The sequence below is a fragment of the Syngnathus floridae genome, chromosome 6, assembly GCF_059516105.1.
Source record: "Syngnathus floridae isolate MCC-2025c chromosome 6, RoL_Sflo_1.0, whole genome shotgun sequence".
Taxonomy (NCBI): Eukaryota; Metazoa; Chordata; class Actinopteri; order Syngnathiformes; family Syngnathidae; genus Syngnathus; species Syngnathus floridae.
This window is the reverse complement of record NC_142418.1, coordinates 3,084,180-3,104,374: the sequence shown is the minus strand read 5'-3', so window position 1 is coordinate 3,104,374 and position 20,195 is coordinate 3,084,180. Positions and strand designations below refer to the sequence as shown.

Below are 20,195 nucleotides of genomic sequence, written 5' to 3'. Positions count from 1 at the left end.
TTCAACTGTTCACAAACTTCAATTCGGACACGGAAGAGGAAGAATTCGTGGATGGGGATATGTAAATATGTACATTAATGTTTGAACAACGTTGCGTTATTGTGCAATGTTTATTGTATATCGTTCAACCATTCAAAAAAACTTTAATTCGGACACGGAAGATTAAAAATTCGATGGATTCGTGGATGGGGATATGTAAATATACACATTCATGTTTGAATAACGTCGTGTTCTTGTGCAATGTTTGTGTAGTATATCATTCAACCGTTCAAAAAAACTTCAAGTTGGACACGTAAGAGGAAGAATTTGACGGATTCGTGGGCGGGGGATATGTAAATAAGCACAATAACGTTGTGTTATTGTGAAATGTGTGTATTGTATGTCGTATTGTATATAAAGTTTGACAGAATACCTCATTGAGTGGTTTGACATTCCCTTTAGCACAGCTCCATCTAGTGGATACATAATGCAACCCCAGTCAACCCAAGTTAGCTACAGTAACATCTAACTATTAGTTCTATTCTATGGGCCTTTTAAACCAGTCCGCCCTATACATGTAAATATTTCTAAAATAAAACATCCAATGAAGGTACGGTTTATAATCCAGTGTGCTTCATAGTGCAGAAAATACAGTATTTGTTCTTTTATTTACTGTAAAGTTGTGGGAATGGTTTATGAAGCATAAAAGTATGGATGAGAGTTTATAAAGACTTAATTCAGTGAATGAATACATAAATATACTGTTTCTACAAACTGAATTCGGTTGAATTTGAGAAATGGTGTAAAATGTAAATAAAAAAAAAATTCGATTTGAAAATCCTTCTCAACCCATATTCAATTGAATACACTACAAAACAACATTTTATGTTCAAACTGGTAAACTTAATTGTTTTTTTGCCAAATAATAATTAACTTAGAATTTCATGACTGCAACACGTCCAGTAGAAGTTGGGAAAGGTGGCAAAAAATACTGAGAAAGCTGAGAAAAGCTCATCAAACACCTATTTGGAACATCCCACATGTGATCGGGCTAATTGGGAACAGGTGGGTACCATTATTGGGTATAAAAGGAGCCTCCCCAAACATGCTCAGTCATTCACAAGCAAGGATGGGGCGAGGTTCACGAGTTTGTCCACAACTGTGTGAGAAAATAGTTGAACAGTTTAAGAACAACATTTGTGAAAGCAAACTTGCAAGGAATTTGGGGATTTCAACATCTACGGTCCATAATATCATCAAAAGGTTCAGAGAATCTGGTGAAATCACTGCACGTAAGCGCCACGGCCGGAAACCAAGACCGAATGCCTGTGACCTTCGATCCCTCAGACGTGCCTTAAAACCCGACATGAGTGTGTAAAGGATATCACCAAATGGGCTCAGAAAAACTTCAGAAAACCACTGTCAGTAAATACAGTTTGTCACTACATCAGTAAGTGCGGGTTAAAACTCTACCATGCAAAGCAAAAAACGTTTATGAACAACATCCAGAAACGCCGCCGGGTTCTCTGGGCGTGAGCTCAAGTAAAATAGACTGATGCACAATGAAAAAGTGTTTTGTGGTCTGATGAGTCCACTTTTCAAATCGTTTTTGGAAACACTGGACATCGTGTCCTCCGGACCAAAGAGGAAGCGGACCATCCGGACTGTTATCAACGCAAAGTTCAAAAGCCAGCATCTATTGGGGTGCATTAGTTCCCATGGCATAGGTGACTTACATTTCTGTGAAGGCAACATAAATGCTGAAAAATACATACAGATGATGGAGCAGCATTTGCTCCACCGTGGTGGAGGGGTTTGCGTGTCCCAATGATCCTAGGAGCCATGATGTCTGAGGCTTCATGCCCCTGATAGGGTCACCCATGGCAAAAGGGTCCCAGGTGAGGGAAGCTGAACACTTTCCATAACAGCTAGACAAAGAAGTTGCATGGTTTTTTGAGCCCCTTATGATGAATAAGACATAGTATGGACTCCCTCGCCCGGATGTGGGTCACCGGGGCCCCCCTCCGGAGCCAGGCCTGGAGGTGGGGCTCGAAGGCATGGCCACCTGTGGGAGAGGCCTAAGGGGTCGGGTGCATTGTGAGCTGGGCGGTGGCCAAAGGCAGGGACTTTGGCGGTCTGATCTCCGGCTGCAGAAGCTGGCTCTTGGGACATGGAATGTCACCTCTCTGGCTGGAAAGGAGCCCGAGCTGGTGTGGGAGGCAGAAAAGTTCCGACTAGACATAGTCGGACTGGCCTCCACACACAGTTTGGGTTCCGATACAACCCCTCTCGAGAAGGGCTGGACTCTCTTCCACTCTGGAGTTGCCCACGGTGAGAGGCGTCGTGCAAGTGTGGGTATACTTATTGCCCCTCAGCTGGGCGCCTGCACATTGGGGTTCACCCCGGCGAACGAGAGGGTAGCCTCCCTCCGCCTTCGGGTGGGGGAACAGGTCCTGACTGTTGTTTGTGTCTATGCACCAAACGGCAGCTCAGAGTACCAACCCTTCTTGGAGTCCCTAAAAGAAATGCTGGAGAGCACTCCTTCTGGGGACTCCATTGTTCTACTGGGTGACTTCAATGCTCACGTGGGCAATGACAGTGAGACCTGGAAGGGCGTGATTGGGAGGAACGACCCCCCCGATCTGAACCTGAGCGGTGATCTATTGTTGGAATTCTGTGCTCGACACGGATTGTCAATAATGAACACGATGTTCAAGCATAAGGGTGTACATGTGTGCACATGGCACCAGGACACCCTAGGCCGCAGTTCGATGATCGACTTTGTAGTCATGTCATCGGATTTGCGGCCGCATGTTTTGGACACTCGGGTGAAGAGAAGGGCGGAGCTGTCAACTGATCACCACCTGGTGGTGGGTTGGCTCCAATGGTGGGGGAAGATGCCCGTCCGAACTGACAGACCCAAACGTACAGTGAGGGTCTGCTGGGAATGTCTGGCAGATTCCCCTGTCAGGAAGAGCTTCAACTCCCACCTCCGGCAGGGCTTTTCCCAGATCCCGGAGGAGGCAGGGGAAATTGAGTCAGAGTGGACCATGTTCCGCGCCTCCATTGTTGAGGCAGCCGACCGGAGCTGTGGCCGTCAGGTCGTTGGTGCCTGCCGTGGCGGCAATCCCCGAACCCGCTAGTGGACACCAGCGGTAAGGGATGCCGTCAAGCTGAAGAAGGAGTCCTATATCGGCCGTTTTGGCCAGTGGGACTTCAGAGGCAACTGACAGATGGCCAAGCGGAATGCGGCTTCGGCGGTTGCTGAGGCAAAACCCGGGCGTGGGAGGAGTTTGGCGAGGCCATGGAGAATGACTTCCGGATGGCTTCGAGGAAATTCTGGTCCACCATCCGGCATCTCAGGAGGCGGAAGCAGTGCACCGTCAACACTGTTTACAGTGGAGATGGCTGACCTCGACTCGGGTCGTCGTGAGTCGGTGGGGAGAATACTTCGAAGACCTCCTCAATTCCACCTACACACCTTCCATTGTGGAAGCAGGGCCTGGAGATTTTCCAATCTCTGGGGTTGAAGTCACTGAGGTAGTTAAAAAACTCCTCGGGGGCAAGGCCCCGGGGTGGATGAGACCCGCACGGAGTTCTTATAGGCTCTGGATGTTGTGGGGCTGTCATGGCTGACACGCCTCTACAACATTGCATGGACATCGGGGACAGTGCCTCTGGATTGGCAGACTGTGGTGGGGGTTCCCCTCTTTAAGAAGGGGGACCGAAGGGTGTGTTCCAATTACAGGGGAATCATACTCCTCAGCCTCCCTGGTAAGGTCTATTCAGGGGTGCTAGAGAGAAGGGTCCGTCAGGAGGTCGATCCTAGGATTCAGGAGGAGCAGAGTGGCTTCCCTCCTGGCCGTGGAACAGTGGACCAGCTCTACACCCTCGGCAAGATTCTCGAGGGGGCACGGGAGTTTGCCCAACCATTCCACATGTGTTTTGTGAACTTGGAGAAGGCGTTCGACCGTGTCCCTCGGGAAGTTCTGTGGAGGGTGCTTCGGGGGTACGGGGTGCCAAGCCAACTGATAAGGGCGGTTCGGTCCCTGTATCGCCGATGCCAGAGTTTGGTTCGCATTTCCGGCAGTAAGTCGGATTCGTTCCCAGTGAGGGTTGGACTCCGCCGAGGCTGCACCTTGTCACCGATTCTGTTCATAATTTTTATGGACAGAATTTCTAGGCGTAGCCGAGGCGTTGAGGGTGTCTGGTTTGGGGACCTCAGCATCGCGTCTCGACGTGGTGCTGTTGGCTTCTTCAAGCCTTGATCTCCAGCTCTCACTGGAGAGGTTTGCAGCCGAGTGTGAAGCGGTCCGGATGAGGGTCAGCACCTCCAAATCCGAGTCCATGGTCCTCGGTCGGAAAAGTGTGGAATGCCCTCGCTGGATCGGGGATGAGATCCTGCCCCAAGTGGAGGAGTTCAAGTATCTTGGGGTCTTGTTCATGAGTGAGGGCAAGATGGAGCGCGAAATCGACAGGCGCCTCGATGCAGTTATGCGGACTCTGTACCGGTCCGTCGTGGTAAAGAGAGAGCTGAGCCAAAAGGCAAAGCTCTCGATTTACCGGTCAATCTACGCTCCTACCCTCACCTATGGTCACGAGATATGGGTCGTGACTGAAAGAACAAGTTCCCGGATACAAGGGGCCGAAATGAGTTTCCGCGGCAGGGTGTCCGGGCTCTCCCGTAGAGATAAGGTGAGAAGCTCGGTCATCCAGGAGAGCCTCGGAGTAGAGTCACTGCTCCTTCACGTTGAGAGGAGCCAGATGAGGCGGCTCGGTCATCTTATCAGGATTCCTCCTGGACGCCTCCCTGGAGAGGTGTTCCGGGCATGTCCCACCGGTAGGAGACCCCGTGGACGACCCAGGATGCACTGGAGAGTCTATGTCTCTTGGCTGGCCTGGGAATGCCTTGGGATCCCCGGGATGAGCTGGATGAAGTGGCTGGGGAGAGTGAAGTCTGGGAGTACCTCCTAAAGCCGGTGCCCCCGCAACCCGACCCTGGATAAGCGGAAGAATAGAATAGAGCTCTGTACACTAAAACCAACAGACACAGAGACAGCTTCTTCCCCCAGGCTGTTGCTCTGATGAACTCACACCACTCTTAGAGTCTCAGAGTCATTACTGTGCAATAACATCCCGCTTTCCACACCTTTTTTGTCTACACTGTTTGTACTATGTGTCCTCTCTGCATCCATTGCAGCCTGGTCATCCTAGAAGAGGGACCCTCCCATCTGTGGTCTCTTCTCAAGGTTTCTCATTTCCCCTAGCTGGAGTTTTGAGTTTTTCCTTGCCCTCTTGGGAGTTTAAGATCAGTTTAAGATCAGGGGATGTTTGAGAATATCTTTCGTTTTTCACATGTCCTGAGTGTTGTTGTTAGTCACCTAAATGTTGAACAGAGGCTGTGATTTACCGAAGTCAAATTCCTTGTTTGGCACACTCAAACATGGCGAATAAAAAACTCTTGAATCTTGAATCTTGAAAATGGATGGATGGATGGATGGATGGATGGATGGATGGATGGATGGATGGATGGATGGATGGATGGATATGCTGCCATCCAAGCGACGTCTTTTTCATGGACGCCACTGCTTATTTCAGCAAGATAATGCCAAGCCACATTCTGCACGTTACAATAGCGTGGCTTCCAAGTAAAAGAGTACAGGTTCTCCCCTGGCCCGCTTGCAGTCCAGACCTGTCTCCCATTGAAAATGTGTGGCGCATTATGAAGCCTAAAGTACGACAGGGAAGACCCCGGACTGTTGACTGAAGCGGTTCATCAAGCAAGAATGGGAAAGAATTCCACACAAGAAGCTAAGAGAATTAGTCTTCTCTCTTCCTTATTAAAAGGAAAGGTGATGTAACGAAGTGGTAAACATGCCCTTTCCCAACTTCGACTGCACTCATGAAATAAAAATTTATGAGTTTGAGCATTAAATATGTTGTCTTTGTTAGGTCGAAATGGATTTTCGAATCATTATATTTTGTTTTTATTATCATTTTACACAATTTCCCAAGTTCAACGGAATCCGGTTTGTATTTCGCGGATTTTCAATTATTGCGTGTGGTTCTGGAATGCATCTCCTGTTAGGGTTTTCCAGGTTATCTTTATCATAGGATTATGTTGGAATGCAACAGGTAATAAATACCTTACCTTGTCCTCCTTATCACAAGATCGTAAAACATCCCCTGAGATGTTTAGACTAGAGGACAAGGGCTTTCTATTCAGCCCACTCATACCCCCACTCTGTTTCTCTTAATAAATATCCTCTTGCAGGAAGGAGAGTCCAGAGCTCTATTCGAACATCGCTGCACGCACAGCGACGAATGGACTCTCCACCTACAGGTGTCAAAAAGGACTTACTTGTCTCCCGTGTGGTTCTTGCAAAATAAGTTGGAGTGAGCAAATCTCTAACATCTCCCCTCGATAATTGAGGGATCACTGTACGTCCTATTTGCTCAAAGGGTTTACGGCTTCAGGAGGCTAAAACACAAAGTTTGGTCATTTTCAAAGTTGGCGAATTTTCGTGAACTGTTTCCCAAGAAAACACTAAGTGTGAGGGTCTAAACGTGCACGAACATTTATGAAACTTAACACACATATTAGGGCTGGCAAAATCATTAATTAGATTAGTGTGTATTTTTTTAAAAAAATGGCTCAGTAGCACCCTTGAGAAACCTTTAACAAAGCAGCTGCGTTTGTACGTTTCACCTTGAACAATGAAAATTTGGTGGTGTGGTACAGCCAAAGACCTACAAAAACGTCTCTTGAAGCCATTTACTAAACCTAACAGGAAGTCCACTGTTTTAAAATTTCTTTTGTCATTTTTGGCTTTTACAGAGGTCATATAGTATTAAAGAAGCATTCCTAGAAGTTTTATCAGTTTCTCATGCTTCATCTAAAGATAGTCATGACAAACAATCCAACCAAAGCTTTTTGTTTTTTCCAATACTGTTGCTGTGGCAACACACAGTTTGCCTAAAAAAAACCACACAGATTTTGATGGTCTTAACATTTGTCAAAACATGTGAAAGTTGGTGCACACATCATACTAGGTACACTATTTGTTACTTTATAAACTTATTGCATCTTAAAAAAATGTGTTGCGCCCTCTACAAGTTTTTAATGAATGTTTCACGAAGGTGTACCAAAACTTGGTGAGATACAGGTATGTAACAGCCTAAGTCATACAACAAGTCTCTAAACTCAATAGGAAGTCATCCATTTTCTATTTCCTTTGATATTCTGCTTTGCTTTTGGCTTTTTATTGAGGTCATATTTTATCAAAGTAGCTTTTAATCTGGTGGACTTCATTTTCCCAAAAAATCTAATTCCTTGCTTTTTTTATTTTTTACTTTTTTTTTTTCAATTACTGGTATGCCAACAAGCCCCAAAGAGCTGCAAGGGCCCTTTATAGCTGCTCTAGTTTATTTTATTGTTTCTCTCCATTCATTTTTTTTCACTGTTCCAAGCCACCAGCATAGAGCAGAGTAGCATATACTACAGTACAGTCCAGTACAGTAAAGTACACTACAGTGCGTAGTTGGCAGTAAGCACTTTTATTGATTGGATGCAAAACTCTTCAGTGAGTTTATTATTCTAGGCAATGTAAGCAAATCACTCCATTTGCGTGTTGAATAAAAGTTGCATGCTGCCTGTTTCAGGTCTTACTCTTGGTTACACTTTGCTGCGTTTTGAGTGGCTCTCTGGCTGATAAGCAGCACGTCTGTTTCGATGGTGAGGGAAGGTCGGCATCAGGTCAGGCTCACAAGCTGCACATCACAGAAGAAGAAAAGAAACAAGATTAGAAGACAGGAACGATTTAAAGCCATAGTTACATATGAGAGATGACTCACGTAGCGGTTTCTCCTTAAAGTAGGAACTCTCCAAACAATCTTTGGCAATAGCTCTAGAAAACACCACACAGTACATGTAGTATATGAACATGAACTACTGCCACAGCGACATAATGGCTGTTGTCACATGGATTGCAATGTAATATTAAGCTTAAGATGTGCAATAAAAATAATTTTAGACTTAAATATTCGGACAGGAATGATTGGATCAGAATGTGTGGTTAAGTTTGCCTTGTGTTTTGCAGTACTGCGGTTTGTGTTAGTTGGGTTGTGTTTCTAAATATTCACATCAATCCTTACATTATCTAGTGCGATTTCACAAGAGCTTATTGCAAGGCATTTTACATATCGATGGAGGCGGTGGGGGGGTTAGGGTTAGGGGTGGGGGGGTTAGGGTCGGGGCGAGGTACAGACCTCTGATAAAATTTGTGTCGGGTGGCAATTTGTCTTGACCTGTTGGGTTGAGATAAAAATGATGGGGAAAGGGCAGAGACTGTAGCCAGGATATAGAAGCAAGATGCACTGTATTTATTGTACTTGTGTTGCCATTGTTGGGTCGCACTTCTGGCAACAATAGCACCTACAAGCAGTGAAAGGGCAAAAAATGTAGCTGTGTTTAAAAGTTGTGCAGTGGTGCCTTGAGATTTTTTTTTTTTTTTTTTTTTTTGAGGTACAAGTCAACACTTGACCAACTTTTTAGGTGAGGTTGGACAGCCGTCAACTTAACAGGTAAGGTGCCATTGCTCTTTCTAAAAACAAGTCTTTACCACTGCAGTAACTTTTTGAGTAACTTTTCAATTTACCAGGGTAAAGTGAGTTGGCCCTTTGATTCCACCCCAAACATTTTTTTACCCATGTGGCATAGTAAATAGTAGGTCACTCAAAATGAGCGTTGAGAAATAATAGTGACGAGAGGAATCAACAGGAGGAATGCCTGAATTACTGCACGACCCGAACGAGAAGCTCCACTTGCCAGATGGAAGGTCAGGTGTCCTGACAGTGACCTGTTGTGAACACACCCGTTACAGCAAGCTCAGTCCCCACTTCTGACAGGTATTTAACATGATAGAGGTCATGTGCTGTCAGCGCAAAGTCATCTGATGCACCTGACAAGCCAAGACAGTAGCAGGAGGCAGTTAATTTAGGTTGTGGTGCAAGTGGCCGGGGTCGCTCCACCTGTACCCAGATTATGCCTATATCAATTGGGTGCGAAGAGATCCAGCAGGTGCTGAGCAGAGGGACCACTTCCACAGGAGACAAGTGGACCGGGTGGACTAATTGAATCGGTCCTTCACAAGGACCAAAATGTTGAAATGGTTGTTGGTTAAGGTTAATGCCTGAATGTTCGCAGAGCAACGTTGAGGACGGAACGACAAGTCCTGGAGTACTAGATGGACTTGCAGTGTATTGAATTTTTGCCGTCGGATGCCTGTATAATGAGGTTGTGACATTGGGATTCCATTTGGTCTGCCTTGTCTTTTGCCAAATCCTGGAGCATTTTCAGGAGGTTTTGTCTCACCGCCCTTTGCTCACAATCTGCATTGTCAGCTGGGGGCTAGGCCTTGTTAGGAGGACTTGCTGTGGTCTTTTGATGCTTGGGTTTGTCATGGTTAGACGGACTGGTGCGAGAGTCACGTAAGGCGTGTATTTTTGCAGTAATTACGCTATTTTGTATATGTATATGCTAATTATTATTTTGAGAGGCTCAATTTGGTGTGTCAACACTGCAATTATGGTGGTTGTGTGCTGTTTTGCCAGACTCAAGGTGGTTCCCAGCTTACATTATAAACTCCTGCATCTGTTGGTTTCACATTTGACTTTTAGCTTCGCAGCAAGCCAAGTTGTACAACTGGTTGCTGGTCAGCATCTGAGGGCACAAAGCCAACCCCAAGCATCAGCCTTGTGTAAAGCTAATGGGTCGGCTAATACACGAGCAGGTTGCTGCTCAATTAGCCCATTTACTGCTTGTTAAGAACTCATGGATGGAGCGTTTGCGCTTTTAGAAGGAGCATCAACTCTAAAAAAGTTTTGTCCATTCCTCAGCCCTCGGCAGACATTTTTTTCAGAGGAATCAAAATCAACCAATATTTTTATTTTACATGTGCATAACATGTCAGACAGATGTGGTAGCTAAATCTCGCATTGATGTTTCCCCACTATTACTTGCATGTTCTCCAACATACAACATCAGCAGAAGCAAAACAAAACCTGGTATTGTTTGTCAACCATGCATGCATGTTAAATACTCGCTTCAATGTCTCGTAAAATGAAACCATGACTAAAAAGTAGCGCAGGCCAGTGTTTCAGTTTTGTCAACACTCCCATTTCATTCTCGCCGGCAACAACGCTCTACATACTCTCAATACAGTGAGGACGTGTCATTTAGGTACATGGTAAAAAACTAATTAATCTTTTAAGAACAATTTCATTGAATTTTGATGGTGATGAATATGTTCTTTGGCTAAGACAACCGCTTTCGTTTCATCTGGTCTTTGGTCGTCCAGTATGGGCTGTGCTTCTTTAAACTACTACCAATTTCCTGACGGCAGTAAAACAAATAGTTTGCTGATAAGTTGAAGGTAAATTCTTCCGCATTTTGCAATCTCGTACACTTAAGAGCACCAAATTGATTCATTCTTCTTTAGACAGAGCCATCATTTTGTGACTTACAGTTAAGGACAAAATTATTAGCCCCCCTTTGAAAATGTCATTATTTTTTGAATATTTCCTGACTGCTACTTCCTAGAGCAATGACATTTTTTCACAGCATTTATGAGCATATCAGTTTTATTAGGAAACCTTCATTATACATAATTTTGCTCAGAAGCAGAACATTACATACAAAACCAAAAAATACCATGGTCAAAATTATTAGCCCTTTGGGAGTAATGGTTGACCTGTTGAGTTATATTCCAAAACACTGGTCTAACAAGTTGTTAAAACTTTGCCAAGCTCTCAATGATTGACCTGAAATCAAATCTAGAGGTTGCTTTCAATATTACGCTTGGCTAAAGTTTACCTGTGATTCACATTAGTCTGCAATCATGGTGAAAGGAAAAGAAATTAGTCTTGACTTAAGAAAAATAATTATTGATGCTCACAAGGAAGGAGAAGGTTATACAAGTATATCAAAGCAATTCAAAGTCTCAAGAACTGCAGTCAGAAGCAATATAAAGAAGTTCAAGGAAATTCACACAGTACAGAACAACAAAGGCAGAGGCAGGAAGCAAAAGATTTCAAAATCTTTGGAAAGAAAGGTAGTCAGAGATGTATCGAAAGATCCACGAACAACTGCCAAGACACTAGTTAATGACTTGGGGAAGTCTGGAATAGATGTCTCAAGGAAGACAGTCACAAGAGCCCTGCACAGAAATGGTCTGCGAGGGTGCAGACCAAGAAGAACTCCACTCCTTCAAAAGAGACACCTTTAAGCGAGATTGCAGTATGCTCGGGACAACATGGAGAAAGGCGATCAATATTGGAAGCGTGTTCTGTGGTCAGATGAGACTAAACTGGAGCTGTTTGGTCTCCGAGATGTAGCCTTTGTTTGGAGGAAGAAGCGAGAAGCATACAACCTAAGAACACTGTCCTGACTGTGAAACACGGAGCTGGGAGCATTATGCTTTGGGGGTGCTTCAGTGCAGCTGGCACTGGGGATCTTGTCAGGATAGAAGGAATCATGAGGAAAGAAGATTATGAGAAGATTTTGAAGGAAAACCTTAAACAGTCTGCTTCGAAGCTGGGTTTTTGTCGTCGTTTTGTGTTTCAGCATGACAATGACCCGAAACATACATCGATAATGGTGAAGGAATACCTTCAGAAGAGCAAGGTCAATGTTCTGAAGTGGCCTGCACAAAGCCCAGATTTAAACCCCATCGAAAACCTATGGAAACAACTGAAGACCAGAGTTCACGCCAGACGACCATCAAACCTGGAGGAACTTGAGAGAGTTGCCAAGGAAGAGTGGGCTGCAATTCCTCAGGAGACCTGTCTTAAGCTTGTTGAAAACTATACAAAACGACTGCAAGCTGTTGTCCAGCGAAAAGGATACACAATTGACTATTGATGTTAGGGGGGCTAATAATTTTGACCATGGTATTTTTTGGTTTTGTATGTAATGCTCTGCTTCTGAGCAAAAATATGTGTAATAAAGGTTTCCTAATATATCTGATATGCTCATAAATGATGTGCTAAAATGTCATTGCTCTAGTAATTAGCAGTCAGGAAATATTCAAAAAATAATGAAATTTTCAAAGGGGGGCTAATAATTTTGTCCTTAACTGTATGTACCCAGACTTTATGGCCAAACTGTAAAAGGAGGTTGGAAGACGTTTTGAGGAACCGATCCATTGTAACTGCCTGGCCTTGAAAAAGTTGTTTGGAAAAGCAAGCAGTAGAGTATCCTTTAAGTAGACGAGTAGGATTTGGGTGCACAGAACAAGTTGAGGAGTTTGAAGAAGATATAGTGGAAACAAAAGGCAAATTTGGACAATAACACAAGTATGCATTGGCCATTTTATGCTTCCTCAAATGGTTACCGTAATTTCCGGACTATAAGCCGCACCGGACTATAAGCCGCACCAGCTAAAATTCAGGGATATTTTAGTTTTTTTCTTACATAAGCCGCACCGGACTATAAGCCGCACGTGCACATGAGTTTTTTTACAAAGAAAGACAGTACACAGAAAGCCGTAAAAATCCATAAATACGCCGTGCCGCCATTTAAGCCTCAGGGTTCAAAGTAACCTTCTGAATAAAATGCATTAAAAGTTCACATTAATTACAACTTGTTTTTGGTAAGCAAAATGTCAGAAGAATTGAATTTAAATCCTGATTGATTGGGTTTTAATACAATGGAGATGGTCCAAACAGCGCCACTGCTTTGTGTAATTTCTGAGTCACATGGCAGAGTAAGAGAAAGGGTTTAGAGCCCTTTGATGCAGGTCACCTAGCGTGCATTCCTACTAAAGCTCATAATAGTCACAAGCAACACAGGCAGAATAAGCAGCAGCCATAGTAGTGTTTCAAAATAGTATTTTTGTTGTTGTTTTTTTCTTCAAGATACCGCACAACAGTGGTCCACAGCCTTTTTACGAGTGTATAAAAGTGATCAAGTCATCACAAAAATCACGAAAAAAATCGTATATAAGCCGCACCTGACTATAAGCCGCAGGGTTCAAAATTTTGGAAAAAAGTCGCGGCTTATAGTCCGGAAATTACGGTATATTATGTTTGAGGAAATTGATGGAAGAATGTTACTGTCTAAAACAAGGGTGGGCAAACCTTTTGACTTGCGGGCCGAATTGGGTTCGAAATTTTGAGCGGGGGGCTGAACCACGAGCAGATGGATGTAGTGTTTGTGTGACGTAATATAAAAAACATATAAAGGTCATTGCATAAAAGGTTTTGGCCTTTAGTAGGGAAGTAAAGCATGGATATTCAAAAAAAGCTTTTTGGAAACAAATGCATTTATTAACAACATTAAAAAAAAATAATCACCAAAAAACTACTATCAGTGATTCTCATTAAATACAACAGTTATTATGAATAACAATTTCCATCACTTCAGCGCCTGCAGGTCAGATTTATAAAAGATGAGGCGAAATCATATCAAATGGCAAACATTCTGACCAAATACATCATCTTGAAGAATCAGTGAAAGAATACATCTAAATAAAATACTAATAAAGAAATTACTAATAAAGAAATCAAAACGGCAACACGGTGACAGATATCTGAAAATCAGAGCAGAGCTTTAACTCACAAACACCTGGTGACAGAGGTGAGGAAACGGGAAACACTTCCTTAAAGTCGGCCTTAAAAACTTTAAATGTTAAGATTAGTCGAAAATAGGTGGTGCATCAAAAACCTGCCCCTGTACTTGACTTTTGATCCGCAGTGTGTCGGTGAAAAAAGTTTTGCTGAGTCTTGAAATTAGCTGTCAATCTCTCCGCTGCAGCCGCCCGTTCATGTGTTGTGTGCTCGTGTAGTTAGCATGCTTCGTAGCAAAGTGACGGCTAATATTGTACTCCTTGAATACTGCAACCGTTTCTTGGCATATCAGACAAACCGGCATTGATCGGATTTCAGCAAAAAAATATATTGTTGTCAACTTTTTTTTAAACACTCGGCGCTCAGTGTCCACCTTTCTTTTCCTTGGGCCACTCATTTTGATGGAAGGATTCCAGGGGAAGGTTTGTGGGTCACTTTGGCGTAAAACTATATCTGAAAGCTCAGCACGCGAATTACGAGAATGCTAACGTCACTGCCAACACTCGAAATTCGGCACTGATAGAAATAGAGCGCGGAGTGCGCCGTGTTCGTACTACTGAGTACGTACAAGCACTTGTGAGTGTGCACCGAGCTTTTTGACACGGCCTCCGGGAGTAAATGCGAAGGCGGGCGTTTCTCCATCTACTGGGGAAATGCAGTCATTGCAGGGAAAATGACCCCAAAAAACGTTTAATAATACAATTTATCCAGGTTTGGCAGGCCGGATTAAACGGCCCCGTGGGCCGGATGTGGCCCGCGGGCCGTAGTTTGCCCATGTCTGGTCTAAAATGTCAATCATTCACTGCTGACAGAGTTATGGGAACACATGAATCAATAATACAGTAGCATTTTGTCAGTCGAACTGTTGAGCTAAAGAGAAGTATCTTTATTGGTTGAGAGTAGCATCTGTTTAATACCTGATGATTTAATTGGATAGCCTCAATGAGACCACAACAAAAACGCATGTAGCCTTTTTTAAATTATTCCCTCCTCATTTTTCTCATTGACAGAAATCCATCGTAGCGACGGAGAATTTTAATCCATGTATATAGTTCAAATACTCTGGGTTCAACTCTGTCCTTAAACTATCTGTGTAGTGTGTGTGTGTGTGTGTGCGCGTGTGTGTGTGTGTATGTGTGCGCGCGCACGTGCGTGCGTACCTGCGCTGTGGATTGTACATGAAGAGCAGGTTGAGCAGCCTGTGTCCAGCTTCAGACAACCAAGTGAATTTATTCTTTAGATTATTGTAGGGTTGCTTCCTCAGACTGTACTGCCCAATAAGAGGCAGATTAGAAAATCCCTGTGTAACACACAAATGCTTGAATTTAACACAAACCTAATTACTGGAAGAGGTCATTGCAACAAAACAAATGCAAGAAATTTGCAACAAAAACATTTGCATGGAGATTTATCATAACACAAAAACCTTGAAACCATTTACTGAAATTTCCTGAAATTGCAGCCAGTGGCCCTTTATTTGACAGGGAGGTTTTTGTTCAAATTCTTGAGAAAAGCCCAGGTCACACTGAGCTCAAAATAATTAGGGCCTCCTGAGGAGCGACGGCTGTGAGGTTTCTATTAAATCTCATTTTTTTATACTTTGATTTATTTCATTGAGCCTGTTGAACGAATTCAACTGAAAATGAGTTGTCTGGGGCTTTATGCCCCTGGCAGGGTCACCCATGGCAAAAGGATCATAGGTGAAGGGCCAGACAAAGCACCGCTCATATACCCCTTGATTAAAGAAAATGGATTCCGTTCTCCCTTGCCCGGATGCGGGTCACCGCGGCCGCCCTCTGTAGCCAGGCCTGGAGTTGGGGCTCAAAGCAAATGTCTGGTGGCTGGGCCTTCGCTCATGGGGCCCGGCCGGACACAGCCCGAAAAGGAAACATGGGTCCCCCTTCCCATGTGCTCACCACCTGTGGGAGGGGCCAATGGTGTCAGGTGCGGAGTGAGCTGAGCGGCGGCTTAAGGCGGGGACCTTGGCGATCCGATCCCTGGCTACAGAAGCTGGCTCTTGGGACATGAAATGTCACCTCTGATGTGCGAGGCAAAAAGTCAAAGTCAAAGTCAGCTTTATTGTCAATTTCTCCACATGCCAAAGACACACAAAGAAACCGAAATTTCGTTCCCCCCTATCCCACGGTGACAAGACATGGCTCACAACAGACAAACAAGTAAACAAGTATAACAAAAGCGCGCTGAATAAATAATGAATAAATAACACAACAATAAATAAATAAATAAATAAATAAGAGGAGCAGGAAAAAAAAAAGGAGCAAGTGCGCGTACAGCAGACATTCCCGAAAATAGCGCAACAGTGCCGCACGCTACGCAGAAGGGGGTAGCGAGTTCAGGGCCCTAACAGCCTGGAGAAAGAAGCTGTTGGCGAGTCTGGTGGTGCGGGAGCGCAGGCTCCTGTACCTCTTCCCAGAGGGCAGAAGGTCAAACAAAGAGTGAGCCGGGTGACTCAGATCTCTGGCAATCGAGGTTGCCTTGCGGGCGAGATGGGAGGTGTAAATGTCCTTCAGGGAGGGGAGCGAAGCACCAATAATCTTACCAGCCGTATTCACTATGCGCTGCAGGGCCTTCAAGTTCTGTTCAGTGCAGTTACCACCCCAGACAGCGATGCAACTGGTGAGGACGCTCTCAATTGTGCCACGATAGAATGTAGACAGGACTGCCTGAGGAGCACATGCACGCCTGAGCTTCCGCAGGAAGTACAGGCGGCGCTGAGCTTTCTTTGCCAGTGACGAGGTGTTTGCGGACCAGGAGAGGTCCTCACTGATGTGCACCCCCAGGAACTTGGTGCAGCTCACCCTCTCCACCACAGCACCGTCGATGATCAGCGGCAGGTGTGTTGTGTGACCCTTGCGGAAGTCAACAATGATTTCATTGGTCTTATTGACGTTCAGCAGGAGGTTGTTGTCCCTGCACCACGTGGTCAGAAGGTCAACTTCCGGCCTGTACCGAGTCTCGTCGCCCTTCGTGATGAGACCCACCAGAGTCGTGTCGGCAGCAAACTTCACTATGCGGTTGTCGCTGTAGGTCGCAGTGCAGTCATGCGTCAGCAGGGTGAAGAGCAATGGACTGAGCACGCAGCCCTGGGGGGCCCCCGTGCTCAGCGTGATGCTGGCGGAGATTTTGTCGCCAACACGCACCACCTGAGGCCTCTGACAGAGGAAGTCCAGTAGCCAGTTGCAGAGGGAGGTACTGAGGCCCAGCTCGTCGAGTTTGCAGATGAGTCGCTGCGGCACAATGGTGTTGAAGGCAGAGCTGAAGTCCACAAACAGCAACCTCACATATGAGTCCTTTCTCTCCAGGTGGGTGAGGGCCGAGTGGAGGGCAGAGCAGATGGCATCCTCAGAGGACCGCTTGGCACGGTACGCAAACTGGAAAGGGTCAATGGTGGGGGGGAGAACGGACTTGATGTGCTCCATGACCAGCCGCTCAAAGCACTTCATGATGATGGGCGTCAGTGCCACAGGGCAGTAGTCATTGAAGCAGGACGGTGCAGGTTTCTTCGGCACAGGTACGATGGTGGCAGCCTTGAAACACGAGGGGACGATGGCCTGCTGCAGGGAAACGTTAAAGATGTCCGTGAAGACACCCGACAGCTCCCCAGCGCAGTCCTTCAGCGCTCGACCCGGGATGTTGTCAGGGCCCGCCGCCTTACGGGTGTCAATAGCGGCAAGCGCCCTCCTCACACCGTCGGCAGAGAGGCGCAGGGGCTGCTCGTGTGGGGAGGGAGCAGTCTTCAGCGGGCAAGTGCTGTTCTGGGCGTCGAAGCGAGCAAAGAAGCGGTTCAGATCGTTCAGCAGACGGACGTCGCCCTCACAGTATTTGCAATAGCGGCCATCGACTAGACATAGTCGGACTTGGCTCCACTCAGATTTTGGGCTCTGGTACAAGTCCTCTTGAGAGGGGCTGGACTCTCTTCCACTCTAGTTGCTCACTGTGAGAGGCGCCGAGCAGGTGTGGGCATACCTATTGCCTCCTGGCTGGGCGTCTGCACATTGTTCACCCCGGTGAACGAGAGGGTAGCTTCCCTCTGCATCCGGGTGAGGAGATGAGTCCTGACTTTTGTGTCTTTGCACCAAACTGCAGCTCAGAGTACTCACCCTTTTTGAAGTCCTTGGAAGAAGTGCTGGAGACTGCTCCTTCTGGGGACTCGATCGTTCTGCTGGGTGACTTCACGTGGGCAATGACAGTGAGACCTGGAAGGGTCCCCCCCTCTGATCAGAACCCGAGCGGTGTTTTATTATTGGACTTGTGTGCTCGACGTGGATTGTTCATAATATTCAAAATAAGGGTGTCCATGTGTGCACCTGGCACCAGGACACCCTAGGCCGCAGTTCGATGATCGACTTTGTAGTCTCCGATGGTGGAGGGAAGATGCCGGACCCAAACGTACTGCGAGGGTCTGCTAGGAACGTCAGGCAGAATCCCGTGTCTGAAAGAGCTTCAACTCCCACCTCCGGCAGAGCTTTTCCCACATCCCGGAGGAGGCGGGAGACATTGAGTCTGAGTGGACCATGTTTCGTGCCTCCGTTGTTGAGGCGGCCGACCAGAGCTGTGGCCGTAAGGTGGTCGATGCCTGATGTGGCAGCAACCCCCAAACCTGCTGGTGGACACCGGCCGTAAGGGATGTCGTCAAGCTAAAGAAGGAGTCCTATCGGGCCATTTTGGCCTGTGGCACTCCGGATGCAACCGACAGGTACCAGATGGCCAAGCAGAATGCGGCTTCTGCGGTTGCTGAGGCAAAAACCCGGGTATGAGAGAGGTTTGGCGAGGCTATGGAGAATGACTTCTGGATGGCTTTGAGGAAATTCTGGTCCACTGTCCGGAGTCTCAAGAGGAGGAAGCAGTGCACCGTTAATACTGTTTACAGTGGAGACGGCGTGCTGCTGACCTCGACTCGGGACGTAGTGAATCGGTGAGGAGAATACTTTGAAGACCTCCTCAATTTCATTGACACACCTTCCATTGTGGAAGCAGGGCCTGGAGACTCTGAGTTGGACTCTCCAATATCTGGGGTCGAAGTCACAGAGGTAGTTAAAAAGCTCCTCGAAGGCAAGGCCCAGGGGGTGGATGAGATCTTCAAGGCTCTGGATGTTGTGGGGCTATCCTTGGTTGACACACATCTACAACATTGCGTGAACATCAGGGGTCAGTGCCTCTGGTTTGGCAGACTGGGGTGGTGATCCCCCTTTTTCAGAAGGGGGACCGGAGGGTGTGTTCAACTACAGAGGAATCACACTCCTCAGCCTCCCTGGTCAGGTCTATTCAGGGGTGCTGGAGTAGAGGGTCCGTCGGGAGGTCGAATCTCGGATTCACGAGGAGCAGTGTGGTTTTTGTCCAGGCCATGGAACAGTGGACCAGCTCTCTACCCGCAGCAGGATCCTCGAGGGTTCTGTGGGGCATGCTTGGGGAGTACGGGGTGCCGAGCCCACTGATCAGGGCAGTTCGGTCCCGGTATCATCGATGCCAGAGTTTGGTCCACATTTCTGGCAGTAAGTCGGATTTGTTTCCGATGAGGGTTGGACAAGGCCAAGATTGCCCTTTGTCACCGATTCTGTTCATATCTTTTATGGACAGAATTTCTAGGCGGAGCTGAGGCGTTGAGGGTGTCCGGTTTTGTGACCTCAGCATTGCATCTCTGCTTTTGGCGGTTCGCAAAATGTGTGAAGCGGTCGGGATGAAGGTCAGCACCTCCAAATCTGAGACCATGGTCCTCAGTCAGAAAAGGGTGGAATGCCCTCTCCAGGTCGAGGATGAGATCCTGCCCCAAGTGGAGGAGTTCAAGTATCTTGGGGTCTTGTTCACGAGCGAGGGCAGGATGGAGTGTGAGATCGACAGGCGGATCGGTGCAGCCTTTGCTGTGATGTGGACTCTGTATTAGTCTGTCATGGTGAGGAGTTGAGCCAAAAGGCGAAGCTCTCGATTTACTGGTCGATCTACGCTCCTACCCTCACCTATGGTCACGAGCTATGAGTCGTGACCGAAAGAACGAGATCCCGGATACAAGCAGCCGAAATGAGTTTCCTTCGCAGGGTGTCCGGGCTCCCCCTTAGAGATAAGGTGAGAAGCTCAGTCATCTGTGAGGGACTTGAAGTCGAGCCGCTGCTCCTCCACGTTAAGAGGAGCCAGTGAGGTGGCTCGGGCATCTCATTAGGATGCCTCCTCGACACCTCCCCGGGGAGGTGTTCCAGGCATGTCCCACCAGCAGGAGACCCCGAGGGTGACCCAGGACACACTGGAGAGATGATGTCTCTTGACTGGCCTGGGAACTTCTTGGGATTCCCCGGGCTGAACAAAGTGGCAGGGGAGAGGCAAGTGTGGGCGTCCCTCCTAAAGCTGCTGTCCCCGCGCCGCGATGGATGGATGGGCGGATGGACCGACAGATGGACGGACGGATGGATAAACGGATGGATGAACGGATGCTTGAAGTGTTCATAATTAAGTTCGGATGGATGAACGGATGCTTGAAGTGTTCATAATTAAGTTCCACGATACTGTGGACCTCATCATATTGTGGGTGACAATAGTTGCTAAAATAATACTTGCCATACTGTGTGAGAGATATTAAT

At 46.6% G+C, this 20,195-nt stretch overlaps 1 protein-coding gene and 1 long non-coding RNA gene across 7 annotated transcripts in view; one reads left to right on the top strand and one right to left on the bottom strand.

The window, feature by feature from the left end:
• LOC148395946 (uncharacterized) overlaps window positions 1–20,195 on the top strand; it is a 36,753-nt gene that overhangs the window by 5,609 nt on the left and 10,949 nt on the right. The gene's annotated exons all lie outside the window — the stretch shown is intronic.
• The window catches only part of cdk10 (cyclin dependent kinase 10), a 65,948-nt gene continuing 53,270 nt past the window's right edge, over window positions 7,518–20,195 (bottom strand). For all 6 annotated transcript variants that reach the window (XM_088377800.1, XM_088377798.1, XM_088377799.1 and 3 more), the window contains 3 exons: window positions 14,766–14,905; window positions 7,834–7,886; window positions 7,518–7,749 (listed from right to left, as the gene is read on the bottom strand). In XM_088377800.1, the coding sequence (XP_088233926.1) occupies window positions 7,655–7,749; window positions 7,834–7,886; window positions 14,766–14,905 (288 nt within the window). In that variant the 3' untranslated portion in view covers window positions 7,518–7,654. The remainder of the gene's footprint in view (window positions 7,750–7,833; window positions 7,887–14,765; window positions 14,906–20,195) is intronic.